The sequence below is a fragment of the Mauremys reevesii genome, linkage group 7, assembly GCF_016161935.1.
Source record: "Mauremys reevesii isolate NIE-2019 linkage group 7, ASM1616193v1, whole genome shotgun sequence".
NCBI classification, from domain to species: Eukaryota; Metazoa; Chordata; order Testudines; family Geoemydidae; genus Mauremys; species Mauremys reevesii.
Window position 1 is genome coordinate 20,651,433 of NC_052629.1, and position 25,517 is coordinate 20,676,949.

The window sequence follows — 25,517 nt, forward strand, 5'->3', positions numbered from 1 at the left end:
CAATCTTAAATTGCTCTATGCCTGGTTTGCATCTGTTAGAAACTTTTGGCCTAATTTCCTCAACTGTCATTACAGATATTATTAGTATTTTGCAACATTCTACTTGCTCTCTTGAGTAAAAGTCTGATCCAAAGAACATTTAAGTCAATAGGAATCTGATTTAAATTTTGAGCTCCTTGTGGTAGGGATCAAGACTCAGACCTTCAAAGATTAGGTTAAGGCACCACTCCCATTGATTTCAATCTGGACCCAAATCTATTTTTAAAATCTATGTAAGCTGCCATGCAAAATTATGGTGCTATGTAATATTAATAATAAGGAAAAATGGGTCTCTGATTACACGGTTCAGCATGTTTCTCCTTTTTAGACTCTAGCTGTTCCAAGAAACATACCTTGCACAGTAGGGTCCTTAGAAATGAACCCTTCTTTCAACTCACTTTTTCTTGATCAAGGTTTTAGAATGGCTGGTGGCTTATCAAGCTGTGGTATGTATCAGGATTTCTAGTCTCTGTGTTGTAACTAAAAGGTAATAGTTCACAAAGTCCTAGCAACATTTTACATGGCTTAAGAAATGCAGATTCTTCCAGTCTCATCTCTGCTTGACATCTGACACTGTTGGTGAACGCTCAAGATGGGGAAGAATTGTGTTGAAACTGATTTCTGCTCTCTCACTAGTGTTTATGAGCTCTAGCTTTCCAGCAGTGAATTGCACACTCACTATTATTCAGCATTTATATGTTACTTTGGGGTTACATCATTTTTCTGCATGACGACCTTGAGTTAAATTTCTAGTAACCTAGAAAACTGTTCATCAGAAGGGCAAAAATTCCAAGCCATTCCATGCTATTACTTAGCTAATCAAGCCAGGCGTTGACATTTCCTTTTGTTACATTATAGAACACATGCTGATGATCACTTCTTCCCCTCAACTTGAGGCCACTTCATCTCAAATCCCCCCACACCCACACCCACTCAATGCCCTACAGATCCTTTAATGCTTCCCCACTTAACTATCCTCAAGGCCTGGATCATGGTGAACATACTTCCAGCCAAGCAGTATAACACAGGTGTCCTTTCAGAGTCCATCAGTATCCTCTTGATTTAGCCAAAGGGGGTAGAGTTGGGCAGTATAATCCTACTGTCTCCTTATCCAAGCCAAGAGAGTAGGAATGGGAATGCAAAGCACTGCCTGAAGACTGATTTATTTCAGTATATTTTATGGAAGATCGTTTGATATGTTAAAGTACTTAAACACCTTATACAATAAAACTGTTATTGAGGTAGCAAAGGGTGTTTGCTTTGTTGCATGCCAAGATTAAGAAAGCAATTTCAGTGCAAAAGCACTAGAAATTAATGCCGCATGTTTCTAATTACCATATTTACAGTTTCTCCGTAACCCTAGATAACATGAATTTGACAATCCTGTACTAAGTACCCTGGAAAAGATAGATAGATAGATAGATAATGATTTTCCTTGCAATGACTACAGTACTGTTTATATGCATATTTTCAGGATGAGGACATAAGTAAAAGATCAGTACACTGATGAAGAGAAGCAAGCTTATACCTAATGTAGTGGAAAAACTATTCAAGAACTCACCCTTATGTAAAAATGGTTGCCATGAAACTGCCAAGGTCTGTATCAGCCCTTGTTCCTGGCTGCATAAGCTGCAGCTTGATCTTGTACACTTAAAAACAAAATGTTCTAAAAGAGTGGCCATGTCAAATTGCTATAACTTGCCCATCCAGGCCTCCAGTCCGTTTGGACCTGCAGATGTCCCGTCCTCATTCAGAAAAGTGGCCTGGCTTGTACCAAAAATTCTAATGTTTTTGAGGCATATTATACACAAGACATTCTTCTCTTCCAATAAGACACGCATCCCTTCTTTTTTAATGTTTAAACTCAAGGACAATTCAAACTCTTATTTCACTGCGAGTAGTATTAACTAATGAAACCATCCTAACGGCCCTAGTAACTCAAGCATGTAACTGTTTTACGTAGCCACATACATATTTATACACGAACACAAAAAGCTAAGCTGGATAGAAAAAGTACATACATTTCAGCAACTGTTTTGCCTCTGAATGTTCAGCAGGCCTAGTGGATTTTTTGGCAGTCAGAACTCCCTTCTGAACCTGTCAATGTGGCACTTTAATTGGTCAGAAGATCATCTTGGGTTTTGTTTGTTTGTTTTTGTTTTTTTAATCTCCCCTGCTGGTGCTCAGCGAGCTCGAGCACAGAACTTAAACCTACACGAGAGAGCTGTGCCCTGGGAACCAAAACCTAGGTCTCCTGCAGGGCAGTACAGATCTCATGCACTAGGATGGGACGTCAGACCTGTCTTTGGGCTATATAGCAAACCCATCTGGAAACCAACAACAATCCTAACTTTCATCAAGGCAGCATTCAAAGGTCAACCATTTAAATATACTTATTACAGTTAAACAATGGGCATTATATTCATTTAATTACTAAGCTAAGCATGTTATTGGTTATTTATATTATAGCAGTGCCTTGAGGCCCAACCATGATAAGGGGCCATGCTGTTTAAATATAGGACGAGATAATTCTTGCTGTGAAAAGCTTACAACGTAAGGCTACGTCTTCCCTGCCATCGGGTGGTTTGTACAGTGAGATAGCTAATGTACAGTAGTTAGCTCACTGTAACATCCTAGTAGAGAAAAGGCACCTGTCTTTTTTACCACATGATAGCTAGGCAAGGTCAGCATGTATTCACCCCAGCTGTGGTTGACATTGCCTATCTACCTTGTAATGAAACTACAGGTGCCTAGTCTTTACTAGGATTTCACTGTGAGAGAGCTAATGCACATTCATTATCCTGTGGTAAAAACACACCGTTTTTAACAGTGAAGACAAAGCCCTAGCAGACAGGACAAAGGGAGAGATGAGGAACATAGGCACAGAGAAATCAAGTGACTTAGCCAATGCCACATGGCAGGTGAGTGGCAGAGCAGCAAACAGAACCCTGGTCTCTTGAGTTCCAATCCAGTGCTCTTCCCACTGGACAGTATTGCCTCTCACTTTCTAATGATGATACATCTGTCTCTGTGAGCATTACACGGTGACTACTTTAACTTCACAAAAGGTTGTGATTGTATGGAGCTGGAATTTTGATGAATAATCTGCCACTCCAACAAAGTAGAAACTAAAGCTGCAGCTTTCAAAAATATTCCGTACAACTTCTTTGTTCTCTAGTATAACTCCTGCGTTGTTCAATGGCTTTCTTTGGCTGTTTTTAATGATGGGCATTTTGCTGTACTGTTTCTAAATCCCAGGAGCTCAGGCAATGTGCAGCTGAGGTTCTAGTACCAACCTTTACACTGCCCTTGTTTTTCTATCTTTGCCCCACCCAACTACCACATTAAGGCAAAGATATTTTCCATTGATTTCTACCATTGTGTGACCCCTGTAACATTTCCACTGCTGGGAAGATGCATTAGCATATCTGAGGGAACAGGAGGCTGCTGATGGAATATAGAAACTTAGAGGTGTCTTTGACTCAGGAGAATGCTGTGAGGAGAGCCACTTCCCTCTTCCCAGCACAGGGCATGGCAGTACTAATCCTGGAGTCCCCTTTGTCACTGTATACAATAGCGCCTGCAGGAGTCAGGCACCTCTTTGCTCAAAAGGAAGCCAGGAATGATGGGAAATGCCAGTGGCTCAGGGGCTGTATGGGGTGGGGGGGAATTGATAGTTTCACCCCATAGTATGGCTATCGCTAAAAGCAAAGGTCCAGGGGGAGAGCATGGCAGTGAGGATTCCACCAGCACCTAGAGAGAGAGAGAGAGAGAGTGTGTGTGTCTGTCTGTCTGTCTGTCTGTCTATACTGCCTGCTAGGACCTTGAAGCATGGGCGCTGGTGGCTGATGATTGAGGCAGGTGAGACCACAACTAAGTGGGGATGTGATTTTTTTTTCTAAACGTCATAAATAACCTGCAATCTTTAGGAAATATCAGTACAAAATTCACGAACTCCATAAGACCTTACATTAGCAAAAGCACTGGGCGTGCTAAAAGGCCACAGGACTCCTTAAAAAGCAAAGTGAGTTAAGATCAGGTGAAGAGAAATTTACAGAATTATCCAAACGTCTCAGATAAGTTATAGATGCACATGGAGGACAGGTCATCCCTAGAACTTGGGAAAAAATAGTCCTACGTGTTAGTTAGGATCCGCTTATAACAAGTTTGATGGGTTTAGATCAGAGTGATCTTGATTGGACACTTTCTCTTTAACTAAAAAATACTCAATTGTCTGAGTGTCAAACTTCTAAAAAATATTCACTTCTTGGCAGAGACTGTGCATGAGAAATGTTTGGAAGAAAGCAGCCTTTAAAATCACTAAATATGGTGTGACTTGTGATAAAACCATGAGAGCTGGCAACTCTGGATTTACAGAAATTCTCATAATCTTAATTTTGGAATCAATATAGTGAGTCCCTAATACCCGTGTTCGGATATAAACCAAGTACAATGCAAACAGTTGCAGTTTTAATCTGGGGTCCTCAGTAATAACCTGAAGAATATTTTCCTAAAGGAACAAAAAGGATATAATTACATGCTTATTCATCTCTGGCCCTCTATGGAGCAGCAGCAGCCAATGAGCTATAATTCTATTAGTTTTATGATGTAATCCAATATCTTCTAAAAACCGAGATCCTCCAAAATGATTTCAGTTTAGTTTAGCCAGATATGAAAGCTAAAAAAACAAATATTAATTCCTTAACCTCTAAGCCTCTCCACAAACATTACACCCAAAACCAGCAGCATATAATAGCCTTTGAAAGTGATAGTTCCTGCTCACTAAGTGATAATTACCATCATGTAAACATATCCCCTGACTTATAAAGAACAGTATGGTTACAAATAGGTGGAAGTCAGAAACTAAGGGAGCATCAGCCTTCATTTTGAATTTCCTGGCGTTTGTTAGCTTATCTCATGACCTTTCTTGTATTACATTTCCTTATTTTAAAAAAAACCCTGTGTGACATTGAAGATAGGGAAATACTTATTTCAACTAAGTGTTTTGTTGTGAAGAAGAGGGGGACTTTTATTTACCAAGATTCAGTTGTTTTGGGGAACATATTTACCCAGTCGCTTTTAAAAGAGTCCCAGGTGTAGAAATGCCATTAGAGTTGTCCTCTTAAATACATACTTATTTATTTATAAAAAATAACCAGGCCCCTCCGCCCCCCATTAGTAAAACAGGGAAGGCATGAACTAAATGGAGAGAAGTGACTGCACTGATCTGCAATAGGAGAATGCCTATCAAACTGAAAAAGTAAGATCTACAAGATGGTAATTAGGCGTGCACTTTTGTGTCTCTCTTAATGCTGGGCACTCAGGAAGAGCGAGGAGCAGATCTTGAATATGGTGGAAATGAAAATGTTAAGATGAATGCTTGGAGTTACAAGGGTGGACCATGTTCAGAACAAACGAATTAGGGGAAGTGTGAAGGTGTTACCGATTATAGAAAAGCTGAAGGAATCCAGGCTTAGATGGTGTGGGCATGTGAAAAGAAGATCAGAAGAATATATAGTAAACAGGGTGTTAAACTTAGATGTAGAGATTAAAAGAAGGGTTGGCAGACCCCAAAACTAGATGGATGGATGTCATACAAAAGAATTTGATTAGCTGTGGAGCTTCCTAAGAACTGCTTCAAGACAGACTGGAATGGAAAAGAAGAACTCAAACTGCCAACCCCACATAGGTGGGACTAAGGCTCAGTGAAGAATTAGGCCCCCATCCAAATTATGGCACCTGGATAGTTTACTTTCCCAATACAATTTAAATGCAAGGGCCTGGTTTTCTCAATGTAAAATACAGATAGGACTGCAGATAAAACAAGCCCCACAGCAAACCTCTCCAAGCTTTAATGCACTCCTACCTCAAATGCCTAGATCATACCACCTTTGCACCAGGCCCTGAAGGTTTAAACTGCTCAAGAGGACTGGGAGGGAAATAAATTCCAAAGCTGTGGATCCCTCATGGAGAATACCCTGCTCACAGCCCACTTCTTTGTATATGGCATGATCCAAAGCTCATTGACCTCAATGGGGGCCTTTACATTGGCTTCAGCTGGCTTTATTGGGCCTGATGCAAAGCCTTCTGTAGTCAATAGAACTTCCATTGACTTCAGTGGGCTCTGTATCAGAAACCCTTCCCTGCTTCCCCTTCCCCTTCTGCTGAAGCACATACCCAGCCAAAGACACACACACCCCAACAGCAGTCCCGCCGTGATATCCAGACAGACTTTGGTTCCACAGGCAAAGTCTGAGGTCTAATCCTTTATCAGTTCATGGGCAGTGATTAGCCCCAAACCTCACATTCAACAGTGATCACATAACATACCCGGGGCAACTACAGCAATTGTTTATCTGGCAAAGTAACAGGAGGAAAGTATTTAATGTATTTTTAGCTTCTTTCAATATGGGTCAGCAGCTGGAAACAAGGAAGAGATCCAACACTGCGTGACCAGCCAAGTCCCTGTGAACTAGTAAATGCACGTGTTGAGAACCACTCCTCCAAAGCATGTCTCAACCTCCCTTTTTAAAAGTTTATTTTCCATTGATGAGTATAAATGTTTGTAGGCTTTAACTTAGTCAGAAAATGTAGAGCACAGCATATGACCCAGACACAGAGACTGTCTCTGAGAAGTCATCTCCATAGCCTTTTAATCAAGAAAAAATTCAAGCTGATTAAGTTTATATTAAAGACACACTGGAAACCTCCAGTTTTAAAAAACAAATATTAAAACAAATCAGGTTTCTGACAGAGCATCCTTCAAACGGGTCCTTTTTTTTTTTTTTTTCTTTTTAGAAAAATCCTCTTTAAACCAAGTTTAGAAGGGTTTTTCTGCTCTCCTGTTTATGATTAGAAGAGTCTTTTGGGCATGGAGGAATCACTCTGTTAGATTTATGGCCTGTGTTGACATAATGGCCCCTTCTAGAATTAAAATCTATTAATCAACCCCACCAAACCTGCTTGGGCCACCCCATTTCTTCCATCACTTCCTGTCTACTGATTCTTCCTTTTTAGTTTTACCACTCTTGTTACTGATAAACACCTTCTTGCAGAGCCTGAGGAACAGCATGCTGGTAAGGTCCATCCCAGAGTAATGCATGAGACAAGGAAACACAACTAACCATCAATTAAACATTGAAACTGACTATACACAGAGTGCTTACATGCATCCAACGAAGTGGGTATTCCCCCACGAAAGCTCATGCTCCAATGCTTCCAGTTATGGTAATTTTTGGTGGGTGGAGGGGGAGTTAATTGTAACAATACTAGGTACAACATTTGCAAATGGAAAGATTATTTCCAAGTTGACGGTGCTCCTCGAACAGGTGTGTGCATCTCCTCTGCATTACCAAACCCCTTCCCACTCCTTTCCCTTTCAAGGAGAGTGGGTAGGGGGAGATGTTTGAAGGCATTGTATAGCACCTATGCAGGCCTTGTTGCCTATCGAGCTATACTGCTGAGGAGAGCTGGGAGGGAATACTGCAGTGCGTCACAGGGCCTTAGCTTTTCCTACAAAGATCCATGGGTTTGGGGAGCTGATCCACCTCTTTCCCATACCATGGAAACCATCCAGAAGAAACTTTCTCACACAGTGGACAATAGGGCCCATAGAAAATCTTCAAACCAGTGTTAAGATGAGAAGTTATAACCTTTACTAAAAGCTTTGCTGAAAAAATAAAATAAAATGCCAGAGGATTGATCCAATTTCAGTTCTATCACCAACTTTGCCTGATGCACATTTATTTGTAAGAATTCTTCAAGTCAAGCTTTGAATAAATAATTGGAGAGACTTAATATTTTTATATGGTCTGCATGGATAAAAATAGAAATCAGTCATTTTAAAAAACAAAACAAAGCAATAACAGGCCTAAGTCTTACAGACTGAGAAATTATGGTTAAATTCCTGTTAGTTGATTAAAGGAATTTCCTGTAGTTTGCGATCACAGTTGATTTATTTTGATGCTTTTAAACTCTGTATCACTCCTAGATTAGCAAAGATTACACATGGGAATAAAACAGAAGCCTCATATCCAAACAACCCATAATGGTGTATGTGTCCGTTAAAATCTGCTTGTATTGTATCCACCTGATCCCAAATTTATTACAAAAATCCAGACCCACATTTTAAGGCTTGGGAACATCTCTCCAAAGATTTGTTATCTCATCAATATATCCAAGGTATGAACTGATGATGGGCAACTCTTACATGTACTAGTAGTCCTATCTGCTGCTGGAAACCTTTAGATGGGATGTAGTAAATACTACCCCACTGGCTATTCAAATGGCAACACCACCACATCTAACCATTTTGCAGGGGGGGGGGGGGGAGAGGGGGGGCGTTACTTTGAACATATGTAAGGATACTAGGCTGCTTAAGCATACAAAGAAATCTATTTGTTTGGGTCCAAAACCTGATCTCTACTTCTGTTGGGTCATTTTTCAGAGGAATTAGCACAGTTCCACTGTGCAAGGAGGTGCAGAATTCGGGAATATCACACTAGGGGCTGGTTAAGGAGGGAGGATCTCCTACTGTACAGCTCTTCTGGTCCTTATTTCTTGCAGAGGGGGAGCACTAGACCAGCAGCAGGGAAGGGAGGATTCCCTTCCCCTCTATGATTCCCTGCACCCAACCAACCTGCTCAGACTGAGAACTAGGAAAGCATTTCCCTGATGAGTAAACATGACATTCTTCTTCTATGAGAACAAATTGCCTAATAGGAATTGTTGGATGCTTGAAATGTCATGTTTACTGCCATCTGAAAATGTGCGTGGGACAAGTCATAAAAGGAGGAGAAATATTTCTTTCCTCTCTCTCCAGGCAGCTATGTCATTATTCCACAAATATAATAATAATAAAAGAAATGAACATGGGTTAAAAAGAATAATAAATATAATCAGTCATGGGTTATTAGGTTGGGGATGTGGGGTTTTGTGCTCTCTGTTTGGGTATTATTCAACTAAAATGTCATATAAAATTCATTGGAGAAGGAGATGTTCATTACTGGCCCTTCCTAACACATTAGCATACAATTAATTAATATTGAAATAGGTAAGCATATCTGCTACTGAGAGGCTGTAATAACACCAAACAGCGTCTTCAAGTATTTAATTGGATCGATGGTACTGATCAGTATTAGCGAGCATATATTAGAGATTCAGGGAGGGATTTTTAAAAGCACTCAATGTTAGCCTAACTCTCCTCCCACTGACGTCAATGGACTTTGGTGGAAGTAGAAGTAGGTGAATTCTGAGCACTTATGAAAATCCCACCCTAAAGCACTACATTATAATGTCTTGTGAGTGCTACAATCTTTACACTCATTTTCCTCCTTATTTAACTAAAAGTTGATTTTGGATTACACTATAACATGCACGTTTCCTTTACAAAAATAAAATAAAACATTGCCCACTGTTTAGATCTCAAAAGCATGTTCATTATTATGCCAAACAACACAGAAATAAGACTTCTTGCTTTGTATGATTCAATTACTGCTTACATTTATTTTAAATTGTTCACTAGAAACTAAAATAAACATTAAATAGGAAAAAAATATTTACACTTCAAATGCAAAAGTAATGTGAATAGTTTTAGTTGGTCTCTGAAAAATCAGAGTGCCACATTTTCACGCACTTACACCCACACAATTTTATTGAAATAAATGAAGCTATAACAAAGAGAAACAGCACAAAGGCAGAATTTACCCTAGAAACATTTCAGCTGTATATAACTTGCCCTGAATTTTATGGAGGCCCATTGCAGTTCAGCACATGCACTGTGTTTTATTGAAAAAAAAAAAACAGGAGTACTTGTGGCACCTTAAAGACTAACAAATTTATTTAAGCATGAGCTTTCGTGAGCTAAAGCTCACTTCTTCGGATGCATAGAATGGAACACACAGAAGTTGATGGATTTCCACTCCATACGGCTAAATGCAGTGCCTTGCATAATGACAGGTTTCAGAGTAGCAGCCGTGTTAGTCTGTATCCGCAAAAAAAAAAAAAAAAAACAGTACTGTGGCACCCTTAAAAGACTAATTTATTTTTTTAATTGAGAGCTGAGAGCTAAGCTCACTTCTTCTGCATAGAAGACAACACAGAACAGAAGCTGATGGTCCCATCTCCACGGCTAAATGCAGTGCCTTGCCATAACACAGGGTTTCAGAGTAGCCGTTAGTCTGTATCCGCAAAAAAAAAAACAGGAGTACTTGTGGCACCTTAAAGACTAACAAATTTATTTAAGCATGAGCACTCAGTGAGCAGTTATTTACACAGATGCTGGGTTTTTTTTCCCTCTCTCTCTCTCTCCTTTGCATCAGATTTACTTTGAAGTGAAGACTTTTCTTTTCTCAGCTAATCTAATTTGTCCAAGATGGATGGCCTTATTTTTTTCTTTGGAAAACCAAGGCTGTTACACTGTTTCCAATTCTCCCTCCAAAGCAGAACTTGGGTGTTGGCAACTCCTCCAGAATTTCAAATCCTGCCAGACAGAAATTAATGCTTTGATTAAGAAGAAGTCATGTTACTCTTCCCTTGAATAACCTTTTGCAAACCACTCTTAATTCATATGGAAAACAGGCAAGTCAGTTACTTTGTAAGTTTATAGTGCTGTGTTTTATATTGCTTCTTTATATAGCTGAAACTCCTCCATATATAATAAAATCTTAGCTAGCTGCATTGTGCAGACTAACGACAGAAAAGATAAGAATTTGCCAGCAATTCTAGTTCTCGGTACACTTGGGTTTCAAGCTTCAAGCATGAGATTCAGAAGCTGACTAGCAAGTAAAAGAATTCAGACCCATCAGGAGGTTCACTGAGCAAGTGACATGTGAGTGCACATGGAATGTCACAGCCTACAACTGCCAGTTCCTTTGTGACTAAGAGAAAAGATAAAAATGTATCCCAATTTTAAAGGTGAGCTGGGTGGGTGAATGGGGGATCTATTTTAAAGACCAGAGGAAAAAAAGCCATACTGGTAAATAATTCTCTTCTTCTCCAAAATAACTTGCCTGCAATTCTTGTCCTCTGAGGTTGGAAGGTATAAAAAAAATCCTCACTTCTGAACTGCATCTCTACTGGTAAAAGTTGGAGCCAGAATTCCCTACCCATGCCTACAATGATGGAAGCTGTACTGAGGATAAGGCTGAGGACGCACACCCACGTTTTATCGCTGTGATGTCTAATCCCGCTTGGATAAAATAAACACGGCAATAAAAGGACATTAACATTTACCTACCAAAACCTTAAACAACCACAAGTTGGCAGATAACTCTGCCCAACTACTTACCTTCCTTGAACTCATTTAGCAGCTCCTCTTTGGTCCAATTACAAGAGGTTATGAGGAAAAAGCCTTCCATTTTCAATACCGTGCAGAGGGATTTCACATACTGCTTCCTCTTCTCAGCTGCATTGTCAGGATTAAGGCTTATGGCATCAAAGGTTCCCTTGTCAATACAAATCTGAAATCCTGATAGCTCAGCTGATGGAGTCAAGAAGTCTTTTACCTAAATCAAAAGTGTACCACTATGTAAATAATCATCTTTTAGTTGGGAAGTGCTGCATCTCTAATGTAGACTGGTGCTGTCATTTGTGAGGGCACAAAAATTGACAACAACTAGGTGTCATGGAAGAAGATAACACTCACAACAGACTCAGGATCAGCTGAAGCCGTTTCAGGCTTTATTCCAAGCACACAACACAGCACCTAGTGGGTAAGGAGCCAGGCAGCCATTTCCCTGAGCAGACACTGACTGGCACTCGCTGAGCTCTTATATAGCCAGCCTGGCCATCCTCTGGTGGGCAATGAACTATACTAATTCAGTTACAAGTTCTGCACAGGCTGTATGAGTACCTTACAGATAGGACCAAGTCCATCCCTCCATGGGCTGCATGAGTTCCTTACACTAGGTCTACTTGGAAAGTGGTTACCATGCAACTGCTTTGCACAATTTTGGTGCCATGTCAATCTGATTCTCCCTTTGCATTATGCAAAAATCTTTAGTTGAGCCCAGCTACATGCCTACCTATTTGAAGTGCTTTAGCTGGCCTCCATTGCAGTAGTATTTAAGCACCTCACAATTTTTAATGTATTTGGAAGTTCACTCTAAGATATTATTTACTATTTGCCGTGTGGCAGCACTGAGAGGCCTCAGTCATGGACCTGGGTCCCAGAGTGCTAGGCAGCATATAAACAGAACACAAGTGACATGGCCCAAGGAGTCCATGATCTATTCTAAGGCTATGTCTACACTACTGCAATAAATTGACCTAGGTCTAGTCACCGCGGGGTCTACGCCATGGGGGGGTCTACACCACAGGGGGTCGATGGGAGAAAATCTCCCGTCGACTTACCTTACCCTTCTCGTTGGGGGTAGAGTACGGGGTTGACTGGAGAGCGATCTGCTGTCGATTTGGCAGGTCTTTACTAGACCTGCTGAATCGACCATTGGTGGATCGATCTCAGAGCATCGATCCCCACTGAAGTGTAGACCTGCCCTCAGTATAAGAAAAGAGAACATCCAGACAGGGTGAGCACAAGGTAACAATGAACTGGTCAGCATGAAAAGCAGTGGTGTCTGTACCATTGTTGAATTTTTTGTAGTTTGACATATTTAGTCTGCTATTTCTTACCTAAAAAAGTCAGAGTATATATTCTAGAATACAGAATTGATCTTTTAAAGTGTGATCTAGTTTCTCCCCTTGCTCAGGGATGACACTCTTGTTAGCCTAAATGGGAGTTTTGCACAGGTATCCAGGGGAGTAAAATCTTCACCAACCAAGAGATCTTCTGGTAAATACAGATGTATTAATAAGTTAGAGTCCCCTTCAAGTGAGCAAAACTACAATTAGATTTCAAAAAATGTAGTCAGTATATTAACATATGTCTGAAATCAAGTGACTCGATTAATCCCTCAAATCCAATTGCTTTCTGTTTTCCTTAACATAATCCCTCGGAACACTTACCTGCAATTTAATATTAGACAGCCCTTCTTTCTCTATTATGTTTTGAGAAAGTTGTATTGCAGAAGGAGAGTAATCAATTCCAGTGAGATTAGTGTAACCACATTTTGCCTAGAGAAAGAGAGAGAATCTTACTCAGTGTGCTAGCAAACTATCCTTACTCAGCAGGTGTGCTCCCTGTATATAATCCAAGTCAATTCAAGTCATCCTAATGACAAAAAAAGCTTTTACTCATTTTTATTCCTGATGCCTCTGTAGAACCAAAAAAGCTACAGGAGCATGAGCTGTTCCTCTATTTTGTTTTGTATATCATCAACAGAGTTGTTAACTAAGAGCTAGCTCCTTCCAATAGGTGGAAAACTGAGCAGAACCATGACAAGTAACACGCTGCAGAAGTAGTTATAAAATACAATAATACATCCTCTAATCGGTACCAAAAAGGAAACTAGACAACAGGAATTTCCATATAGATCACAATAATGGCCAGTATCAGATGCTTTAAAGGACAGAGTAAATCCTCCATACTGGACAATTATACGATAACAGTTATGGGGAAATTGTTCCTTACATTCAGACAGGTAGTTGATTTGTCCTGAAGCATACTGAAATCCCTCATACTTTTTATCCTAAGTGGGGTAATTGCATATGATATTCTGATTATTCACATTAACATCTAATCCTTATTTGAATGCTACTGAGTTCTTTGCTTCAGTATTATGAGTGAGTTCCACAAGCCAATTATGTGCTGTGCCATACAGACATTGAGTTTGACTCTGTACTCAATAAATCAGTGCAGAGAGCAGAGCACAGAGGTAATATGTTAATGGCAAACCTTTTGCTAAGCAGATGAGTTACAACACCTTGTACCTGCTGACGTTTTACCAGAGAGTGTGTGGTTTCATTCCTAGATAGAATGAATTTAAAAAATGAAGCCTGGATGTCACAAGAGGCCAGGTCTGAATCCACCACAGAAGGTGCGATCTCCTGGCCAGCAGCAGATATAAGTAGATGTTTTTATGACAAGATGGCCATTTGGGAATCCAATGGCATTAAGAAGTTCAAAGGGATCTGAGGCTGTGCACTGACTTAATAGGAAGGCTGATGCCCTGGATAACAGGGGATATACAAAGACATGCTTTTTGCAGCACTTTCTTCCAAACAGCATAACCTCTGTGAGTTCAGCTTTAACCAGCTACTTTTAATCCAGGCTCTAAATTTTAGCTAAGCATCAAGAAAGCTGAGAGACTGTGTTGTTCACACTTGGCATGGAAAGATTTGACAAGGAGCTGTGTACTGCTAAGATTTCTGCCCCTGTTGTCTTCCCAGAGCTTCCAGAGCCTTGAGAGTCTTCATAGTTGAGGGCTTTGGAGGTGGAAGAACAGTTCCCATACCAGCCCTCTCAATTTGATGTTTGAGGAACAACATGATTCACTTGAGGGAGTTTCAGCTCGCTCTACAACTTCACCTACATTCTCTTGGGACAAGACAGGAGCGTTTGGAGATCAATGATATTGAATGCTGCAGAGTGCTCCAGCTGAACGTATGTGGACTAACTACCCTCTTATACAGACAGGAAAAAATCACACACCAGAGCAACCAATTATGTCTCTGTACCATGCTCTGACCAATGATACTGGTAGTTCATGTTGGAAAATGCTTTTTGCTGGTTTCTTGATTAGTGTGCTTAGAAAAAGCAGCTTAAATACTGGGTCATAGTTTGCGAGGTCACTAGCACTGAGCAATGGTTTCTTTAGTGTTGGCCAGATTACTGCATGTTCTGAATTGGGTAGTAGATTTCCCTCATTAAAGGATGTACTGACAATCTCTGTTAGTAGGGGTCCCAGATGTTCTCTGCTCTCCTACCATTCAGGAAACAGAGAGGTCAGAGTCATAAGCGGTGGCCTGATTGCTCTATCAGTCTTTCCATAGCTATTAATAGTGAATGGGCTATATTCCTGGTGCTGTATCCAGGAAATGGTAGCTGAATGAGAAAAGCTCATCACAAATACAGAGGCAGGGCCGGCTCCAGGCACCAGCATTCTAAACTGGTGCTTGAGGCGGCAATCTGCAAGAGGCGGCAGTCCCTGTTGTTTTGCCCCCAAGCAGCGCGCCGAATTGCCGCTGCGGACAGCGTGGGCAGTCCGTGTCCCTTAGGGTGGCAGGCGCGTTTCCGCGGGGGGCCGCAATTCGGCGCGCTGCTTGGGGCGGCGAAAACTGTAGAGCCGGCCCTGCACAGAGGCAGAAGTCACAACTGCTCTGCGAGTCAGTACACTAGACCCTCAGTAAGCAGGTCTGCAGGCTCCTCATGATACACATATGCCAAAGAGCAAGAAGACCCAACATTGTGGGTGGTGGGATAACAAATACTGGGAGCAGAGACAGAAAGAAAAAAGGAGAAAAATAAAGGAAAGGAGGACAGAGGACGTTTTCAAGAGTTTGTCTCTTGGAACTTGTGGAATGGTTGTATGATAAAGGCAACAATGTGAGTTCTGTACGCACTTTGGGGTGCTTTGGCTTGTGGGTGGGTATCAGGATCTGTTAGCATCACAATGGTCACTCATGTGGTGCACCTGCTTAAGGTATGTTGGCATGTGGCATTCTGTATCTGCTTGACTTCTTCTAGAGCCACCTACTTTTGTCAGTCAGTTCTGCCTCATCTATATACAGCCTGCTTCAACCAGCATTAACCTCCATGGGAATCATTTTTCTTAGTATAATTCCACTTATTGTTCCTGACTGTTTATACATGTGTCTACTTTTTCCCTGGGAACCAAGCTATGACTTCACTTCACCTCTTCTTGCTCTGATGACAGCCCACCACATACCCTGTACAACCACGTTCCAGAGATGTTCCATCCTATTTAGTTAATTAACTTCATTTTGGCTCTTTCAGCACTGCAGTTTCTATGGAATTATCAGGTCCCAGCTTCCAACTGTAGAATTTTATTACTGTTGATGATGCGTGAGCCAGAAGAATCCCAGCATTACTTCCGGATCCTGGACTGAGGTTACAGAGCTGCCAGTTGGAAAAACTAATGCTTTTTCTTATAAACTGAGCAAATCTCATCTCGAGTTGAGAGTAAACAATCAACATGACAGTCATTTTTCAGAATAGTACTTCACTTAAAAAATAACTTTCCTTGTCCAACCACAGTACTTTGGGGCACTTTATATCTTGAGGGATAATTTTTTTTGGGGGGGGGGGGGGAAATAGCCTTTAGAAGTGGATTTCCCAGATCATCTTTACCTTTCCTGATATGGAATAAAAATTCATTATATGTTTACAAGTTACATCAAGGGTCAGATTCAAGGATGGCAGAATACTCAAGTATGATCCAAAATAACTACATTCTTCTGCAATGAAAGTGTTAACAGTGAATTTAAAACTATTAGGTTTCAAATTAACATATCTAATGAGATAGATGGGGCAGTTATACTTCTCAGTGCTACTGTTTCTGTCTATCTGCAGATTTAGGAAGACAAGACAGCATTGGATCACATTCATGGAGACTATAAACTTTAAAAAAAATACAAAAGCCGCACACAAACTTAAATTCTGCTGTAACTGCTAAAGCCTATGGAGAAGTGCTGGTACGGTGAATACCATACACTGACTCAATCTAAACCAGCTAGGACATTCTACCAAAGCATTTAATCAAAACCGTGAAAAGGAACACAAAACTACTCATAACTAAACTTACTGAAGATTGGTCAACTTCATGCCCTGTTGTGCCCCTATGAAATAACAATATTAGTCTTTAAAACATACTTGGTGCTGTGTTTCCACCTCAAGAGAAAAATTATCACTTTTTTTTTTAATTAAAGGGATACCATCAACTTAAAAAAAAAACCACACTTCTGCCTGAAAATATTTTAACTACTATTTTCACAAGTAATGCTAAGGGTAGTATAACCAAGATGAAAGGGGGGGGAACATCTCTGTTTTGTGCATTTGACAGCCCTTTGTGTATTAGTCAATTTCACTATTTCCCCTATACTACAGTTTGCCAGTTCTCTCTCTTGTTATTGTGGGTCTTTCACACAGCAATAGAGGAGAGAAAAGCATTTTAAAACATAAGAAAATATCATAGTAAGTCTACAAACCATGGCAGGGGAATTCAGAAGCTGGTACAGAACCAGATATTACTTATAACAGTTTTTTAAACTGATTAAAGGGAACTGTAAATCTGAAGGCTAAAGTGTTCAGAGAAACAGAAGACTTCTCAAGAAGTTGTAATCTAAACCAGTGGTTCTCAACTGGGGGTCCACGAGCAGGTTTCAGGGGGTCCACGAAGCAGGGCCGGCATTACACTTGCTCGGGCCCAGGGCAGAAAGCCGAAGCCCCATCACCTGGGGTTGAAGCCTGAGGCGCCAAGCCCTGCCACCTAGGGCTGAAGCCGAAGCCTGAGCAACTTAGCTTCACGGGGAAATATTCTCTCATTTGCAGTAAATTTATATACTCTGTTCTTAGCCTTGATTCTGTAATTTTACAAAATACCAACCAATTCAACAAGTAAAACACCATTTCCAGTTCCAATGTCAAGCACAGAGCTGTCCAGAGGGATCTTTTGTTTTTCCATCCATCTGATTAAACGAATCATGCTTTCTTCTCCAAACCTATCAGAAACAGAGGCTTAAGTAATCAACATATCCAAGACACATGAAAGGCACAGCAGCAACTGTACTTCATCTCTCCCCCTATCTGGAATTCATAAAGCACCTGTCACTATAGCATCTAGGCAACAACCTACATAGATCATATTCCAAGTCTGATTTGTTTAAGTTTTAAGTAAACCAAATGGCTTAAAACCTGCTGGGATTAGCAGTACTGGAAACTAAGGCCCTCTTTATGGCCACATAAAATAAAGACTGCACTGGAAGCTTCTCTAGGCTGCCTATTTAATTCTCAGTCTCTGATGATAATAATGGATGTCCTTGGTGATATGGGTACGTGCCTACTAGTAAAACAGACTGCAACCACCAACTCATTGCACACACAACAACTAATTTTCAGGGAGTAACTAACAATCTTCAGTCACAACAGAGTTGGGCCAAATAGGAATTGGTGCCCCCAAGGTGAAAAGCTCCATATCATATTACCAATACTTTGAACTATCCAGTGACCCAATGAGTTTTTTATTTTGCTTTTATTCCATATATTTTCAAAAGAATAAAAATACTGTATGCATATGTCCATTGATAGTTATTCTCTTTATTTACCAAATTTCCCCAGCATCTCCACTCTCCTGAAAAATCTGTAATTCACTTTCATATGCAGCATCCCAACTAGAGAGGAAGAGAGGACAGAATATGAAATTAACACAGGAATGACATAGATGAATGATCAAGAAGAAAGGGCATGGGTGGATATTGTATTCCCATATCGTACACCCCATGTCCAACGCATAAGCTGTTGACACGTGCATCAAAACAAAGGGCCGGATTTCCAGCTCCGTTTGAGAAGTGTATAGCACAACCCAGGAGCGGTATGAGGGAACGGGGCAACAGTGTGTTTTTGCATTCCCCTGATCCTGGGGTTGTTCTGCACATTGAGTTAGTCCTCCAGAGTAGGTCAGATTGTTATAACCTCCACTAGCTGCCAACAGCCCCAATGGATTGTTACAGAAGCTAGGAATTGCTGGAAGCCCCAGTCACATCTCTTTATCCCATACCACACTTCCTATACCAGCAACCAAGATTTAAGAGGTGGCATGGGAATGGCTATGGTGACTATATGCCCAGGCTAACCCAGGGGAGATTCTCCAGTGGTTAAAACAATGGGGAGTCCTTGTGGCACCTTAAACACTAACAAATTTATTTGGGCACAAGATTTTGTGGGCTAAAACCCACGGGCTGAAATTGTGGAAAAACAGCATCACTTGCCCCATAACCTCAGATCAATAAGGTTATAATGGTGTCTGTCATACTCATAAGCTGCAATGTTCCTTTTCTGGAGCCTTTCAGCACTCATAAAGGTGTGAAGCTCCTTACAAACTCTGAGAACATCAAGCAAAAATAAAAGAAATCACTGCCAATCTGAACCTTACAAAACCTGAGACAAATGAATGGCACACTCAGTGATTTTATGATCCATGTTAGAACTCGTTATGTTCTCCATGGTATTGCTCAGTCAAAGGTTTATTTGTATATTATACAAACTGATGTGGAACATTTTGTCCACAGTACAGATAACGCTGGATGATCACAGTGAACTGAAAAGGTTCAGGTTGCTAGATATGAACTGCATTGGGGGGGAGAGGTAGATTTTTCTGATTGCTCCTCAGATTGAGTTTAAAACTTGAAATATTTTAGCTCCTGTTTAAATTTTGCGTTTTAAAATAGAACTGCTTTCAAGTTGTAGGATTATAAAAAGCTTTCAGAACCACCAACTTCTAAGGTTGTAATTTTTGTAGCGGTTACCATCATGTATTTTTCTCAAAGTGTCCAAAAAACTTCTTTTAAACAACTTTTTTTTCTGTAGCAGGTGATGAAGAATAATTGGAAAATTGTACAATTTACAAAGGATTCATTCTTCAGGTTCAAGAGAAAATATTAGGCCTATAACACATTGCTACATACTTAAGGTCACATGTTCTCCTCCTAAACGCCACAATCAAATTAAAAAAAAGAAAAGACTGAAACAAGGAGAGAGAGATGCAACTAACTTTGCTGAGATCTAGTGCCCAGGTAAAATGTCATTAATTAGAAATTACAAAAAGCTGACCATTTTTACTTTACAATTGTCTACATGGGGAAATTGCCCAGAATAGCTATTGAGGAATGAACTATTCTGCTTTGAAATCACACTCTGATTATTCTGGAATAGAGTGTCCACAGGGGGAGCTATTCTGGACTAGCTATAGCAGTCAATTTCTCTGTGTAGGCAAGCCCAAAGAGTATCTATCCGCAGTGAGGTTTGATTTCCAGCTCAGGAATACATTATATATGCTAGCTGTGCTGGAGCTCACGTTATAAATGGCAGCATGACCCAGGAATGCTGGAACAATTTTTTTAGTGGGGGTGCTGAAAGCCAATGAACCAAACTGTAAGCCTTGTATATAATGGAAACCACTTCAAGTCAGGGTTGTGGCCGCTCCCCCTGCACCCATAGTTCCAGCACCCATGCTGTGATCAAAGGTTTGGGCAGTGTCTGGCCAGCACCCAAGTACAACCCTTCCGATCCCCAGGGGACATATACCCAGCCATCGCCGAAGCCACAACACTATTTTAATGCCCTAACGCAACTCGCCAGCCTGCCCACCCGGGCTGGAGGTGACACCTCACAGCGGCCCCGCAGACATCACACGGCTCAGCAGCAGCAGAGTGAGAGGAAGCAGGAACCAAGGTCCCAACGAATGTCAATGGGCTTTGGGACAATTTTGCCAACCCGACTGCCCTGGAGTTTCCAGGAATTAAAGATTAATTTTTAATTAAAGACACTGTCAATGCGATGACAGCTCCAGGACTAGTCCGTCCACACTGGCACCCCTAGCTGGGAGCCGAACAGCCGCAGCCCCTCTGAGAAGCCCGGCCCTGAGCCCTGGTTGCAAACACAAACCCAGGGGCCCCGCCGCCCCTGCGCTCTGCCGGGGCGAGGGCGCCCCGCCCGGGACTCACTGCTCTTTGGTCCCCAGGGCCGAGGGGCCGAACTCGGGCCCCGGCCCCGGGGAGTCACGTGGCCGCTCCCCGGCGTCACTCATCCTCCAGGCGGCAGAGAAGCCGGAAGTGCCCGCGCACCACGGCGTGCGGCGGGGCTAGAGCACTCCCGCGGCCAGCCCCTCTAGGCTGCTGGAGGACCTTTCCTCTGCCCTGTGCGCTGTGTGGTTCCATCACGTCTCTTCTCAGTGCCCAGGCTGGCTGGGGTGTTGTGCCCTCTTGGGGGTGGGGGCAGTGTAGGGTCAGAGCTGGGTCACTTCAGCGAGGGGTCCCTGTATCACACCCCCCCACACACCCCCACCCGTGTCGGGGGCTGTTCCAGCAGAGCCAGCACTGGTTAATCTGCTCCCCTGGCTTAACTAGAGGGGAGATGACAGACAAGGAAGGATCATCTCATCCTTATTTCTTGAACCATGGAACTGAGGGGGGTTACGGTCGAGGGGCTCCGGTTACACAGCCCCCTAACATGACATGCTCATAACATTTTAGGTTCTTGCAAGTGTTTTCGCTGCACAACGAGGGCCTATGGGGTGTCGCAGTAGTGAGGGGGAATGTGGAACTGTGAGAGCAGTGCTGGGGGCAGAGGATTAGGGGTGGAGTAGTGGGGAGTCTAGGTGGAGAAGGCTTTGGGGCTGCAATGAGGGGAGAGGGATTATGGTGAGGAGGATAAATGGTAGAGGAAGGAAAAGGCATTGATAGTAGAGTGGCCAGGTGGCCGGTTTTTGACCAGAAAGTCCAGTCGAAAAGGGGACCGGACGGTATCCAGTCAGATCTATTGACTTGACACCCAAAGTCCAGTTACTTCTGGCGGGGGAGACAGGAAGGTGCCAAGTCATTACCCATGCCAGCCCCTACTCAGCCAGGCGAATCCCTCCCAACCCTGGCAGGGAGGCGGGCAGAGGGGAAAAGCAGTGAGTGATGGAGGGATGGGGAAAGAGGAGCAAACAGAGGCGCAGCCTCAGGGGGAAGGGGCAGGACAGGGGTGAGGCCTGGGTGGAAGGGGCAGGGCAGGGACAGGTCTTCAGGGGGAAGGGGAGGTTACAGCACTCCTGCTGGAGTGTCCGTTTTTTAAGGTCTGGGGCAGGAGTACTAGGGGAAGTGGAAGGGTGGGGAGGACATTGAGATTGGGGATTTGGGGCTGGTTGGCAAGAGGAGGGAGGGGATCTGTCAGCCCATGGTATCCCCTCCATCCCTCCTCTACGCGTGCAGGATTTGGGGCTGTCTAAGCCCCTCTCCCTGCACACCAGGTGGGAATGGATCTGGGGGAGGAAGGGGTGTCTGAGCCCCTTTTTTTACTCTCCATGTATGATCTTGGGTGGGGGGATCTTCTCTGGGAGAAGTCTGAGCTCCTCTCCCTGTCTTCCTTATGTGAGCCAGGAATCAGGGTCTGGGGGTGGGAGGAGTGTCTTTTTTTTTTTTTTTTTGTTTGAATGGTCTGAGCTGGAAGTATGGGGACAGCAGTGAGGTGGAGTGTTGGAAGAGTGCAGGGAATAATGAAGTGGAAAGGAAAGTGTCAGAGATATGCTGTGGGGGAGGTGGGGAGAGCCTTCAGCTCTGTCCTCCACAAAACTCCTACATCCATCAGTCTAGCCAGGATAGGTGCTTATAGCTCCAATCAGTGTAGTGTCTGAGCACTTCACAATCTTTAATGGATTTATCCTCACAACACCCCTGTGAGTTAGACAGAATAAGATAACAAAAGAAGTCTATCATGGAATAGGATATTGAACGCAGGTGTCCCAGGTCCTAACCACTGGACTGGACCATCCTTCCTTTCAGCCCCTCCCCCCTTCAAAAATGTCCTCACTGAACTCCAAGCTTGTCCTGCATCCTCTCACCAGCTCCTGAACACATGGGTCCCAAGATTAGGTTTGCCTCTCCGTGGGACTGTTGGGAGGGAGAACCAGGCAGTGCTGGAGAGGCAAAGGGATGATGCAGAGGCAGTGAAGACTACAAATTAGCAAAGATTGGGCAGCTAGACATGGGACAGACCAATCAAAAGATCCCAATACACTCTGAATTTTCGGTATGTCTACCCCATCTCTGTAACAGGTTGACTAGAACCATGCAGCTTAGAAGCAGCTGTGTATTGAGGATGAGGCAAATACAACAGGCTCTATTCTATGCAGATCAGGCTTCTGGGAAGTTGCCAATATGACCCTCACTTGGGCAAATTTTGGACAGCCCCATGTCTGTCCATGGGGGAATAAAGTCAGAGGCAAGAAAGCTCTCATGTTGTGTTTGCATATAGAACATTTTAACAATACTGCAAGCTTCTTTATAGATAACATGGGCTTGGACTGGCAAAGCGTTGAACCTGTTTTCAGGTATTTAGCATTGTATAGGATTGGACCCTATGTTATTCACATAACAAACCACACCAGCCCCATGGAATATGCTTCTTTTTTCCAGACTTAAGTTTTCAAGCCATTAAAGAGCTTTAAAGTATTTATATTTTAAGCTTCATAAAGTCAGTAGGCCTGGCAGTAATGCTACACCACTAATATTTTAGCAGATTAGAGGACTAAATTTAAGAGATCCAATCCTGCAACCCTTAACTGCACAAACAGGATCAGGTCATAGCTATTTTAATACTGTACTTCAATAGACCAAATTCATCCTTAGCGTGACTCCAATTTTATGTCCTGTTCTTTTGTCTGTCTGTCTCTTAAACTGTGATTGTTTTGTTTTAGAGACATGATTTTCCTGTTTTTCCATCGTCATATACAAATGCCAGCATGTCATTTAAACAGATTAAACAGTAAATAGCCTTGCTTTCAATGGATAATGTGACTCCAAATGACCAGATTTTGAACCCTGCACCATCTGACCCATATGACTGATCTAAAACCATCAGAATCAGAAGGATTTCTGCTATTTCTTTTGGATCACTAGCGTGTGAAGAGACAGGAAATATAAACACATGTCTTAGACTCAACAGTGAGTGCAGTGCATAACCTACAGTGAATGGGGCTTGAAACTTAATCAAAAATAAAATTGCTGTTTTATGGCAAATGAAAATGTAAGTGCCTTAAATTAGAAAAAGAAATAGAATCAAATCTGTCTGTACATTTCTAATGTGACCATGCCATACCATCTAGGAGTCCATAATAAAAATAATAATTTTCTATATTATTTTTATTCTGCACCTATTATACATTCCCTTTAAAAATGACCTGGAGATAACATTGTTCTATATTGTGTTGGGATTATCAAACACAGCATTATCAGCTTTTCAAAGGAACTTTTCATCACATTTTAAATATTTTCCTTGCTGTTGTTTTTCTGTTCCATGCTTTAAAGGGATTATAATAATCTGTTTACTTGCTCTATGTTTTTTCTTTCATTATTCATTCACACATAGGTTCAGTTTTGAAAGGCTTCTCCTAATATCTCCAGTATTGAGCATTTGAAATCTATGTATTGAATAAAAAGGTATTGATTCTTGTATTAAAAATAAGAATTTTATAAAGATCAAGTATACAAATAAATAAATACTATAAATACTTATATCCCCAAAAGGAAGAAGTGTAACAATGAAATATATGACAGGACTTGCACCTTTTCCAAAGAACAAGCAATTAGGAATCTGAAAATTGGTGTAACTAGCTGGACATTGCATCAAAAGTGATAAACCCTGAAACTACCAGATCATCTGTGCTGGAGGACCCACACAGAACCCAATCTGATCATCAAAGGGGTTCCCCCACATGGAATGGTTTGCAAGATGAAGGCCATAGCCTTTTTGTTTTCTAACACAAGGAATTACATGGTTTTGGGAATCAGATTCTAAACGTCCCTTAAATGTAAAAACATACAGCAATTCACTATTTAGGTAGAGAAATCAAGCACAAAAATGTCAGGAGAGTGAAAAGTTATGCCTACAACAGCCATCACTCAGCCTTTTTGCACAGTTCTTGAACAGTTTTAACAATATCAAGCTTCATTTTGAAAACACTATCAAGGGTGCTGCTTACTATCTTGTGTAGTTTCAAGGGTGTCAATAAGTGTTTACTGTTTTGAGAAGCTCACTGGTTTCCATGGACTATTCATGGTTGTCTGACCGACATTTGGTAGTTGGTAGTTTTGGTCCTATAAATGTTACAGTAGAACCTCAGGAATGGAGGTTGTTCGCAACTCTGAAATGTTTGTAACTCTGAACAAAACGTTATGGTTGTTCTTCCAAAAGTTTACAGCGGAACATTGACTTAATACAACTTTGAAACTTTACTATGCTGATTAAAAATGTTGCTTTCCATTTATTTTTAGTAGTTTTCATTTTACACAGTACTGTACTGTATTTGCTCTTTCTTTTTTTTTTTTGTTGTCTTTGCTGCTGCCTTATTGTGTACTTCAGGTTCCAAATTGGGTGTGTGGTTGACAGGTCAGTTTGTGACTCTGGTGTTCTAACTCTGAGGCTCTACTGTACTATATTAGGCTTTGATTCTGCAAGATTGGAGCCTGAAAGTATATTTTTACAGCAAAAATCGGAATGAGGCTGTAGGAATCCTAGACCTAATTTAGCTTTGGCATATGAATGCACAACTCCCTCTGAATTTGGCCTCTTCATTTTTGTTGTTGTTGTTGTACTAACTTGGGCCCCAGTCCTGCAAGCTGATTCAGGCAGGCTGTGCACAAGCAGAACTCCATTGACTTCAACAGGGTGATACACATGCATAAGGGTCTGCCCATATGGATTAGCTTGCAGTTTCCAGGCTTTGATCTCTTAACCTTAATGTTACACTAAGAATCCTTAATTTAATTCCCCTTGGTTAATAAAAAAGAGTGAAAGAAGTAAGTATAAAAAAGAAAAAGAAGTATTTGCATGTGAAATCACCTCCACTGGGATACATATTGTGATT

General features: G+C 41.7%; 1 protein-coding gene across 3 annotated transcripts; it reads right to left on the reverse strand.

Moving 5' to 3' along the window:
* Nucleotides 1-10,284: 10,284 nt before the first annotated feature.
* Nucleotides 10,285-20,764, reverse strand: EEF1AKMT2 (EEF1A lysine methyltransferase 2). 3 transcript variants are annotated; one of them, XM_039483064.1, is made up of 7 exons: nucleotides 20,617-20,734; nucleotides 18,927-18,995; nucleotides 18,220-18,285; nucleotides 17,502-17,616; nucleotides 13,003-13,110; nucleotides 11,327-11,543; nucleotides 10,285-10,519 (listed from the first exon to the last, which is right to left on the reverse strand). In XM_039483064.1, exons 1-7 carry the CDS (start codon nucleotides 20,697-20,699, stop codon nucleotides 10,422-10,424), a joined length of 756 nt encoding a protein of 251 aa, XP_039338998.1. In that variant the 5' UTR covers nucleotides 20,700-20,734; the 3' UTR covers nucleotides 10,285-10,421. The 3 variants fall into 3 exon arrangements, with proteins under 3 accessions (XP_039338998.1, XP_039338999.1, XP_039339000.1); XM_039483065.1 differs by lacking the exon at nucleotides 18,927-18,995 and having other exon boundaries at nucleotides 20,617-20,764; XM_039483066.1 differs by lacking the exon at nucleotides 20,617-20,734 and having other exon boundaries at nucleotides 18,883-18,994.
* Between the last annotated feature and the right edge of the window lie 4,753 nt (nucleotides 20,765-25,517).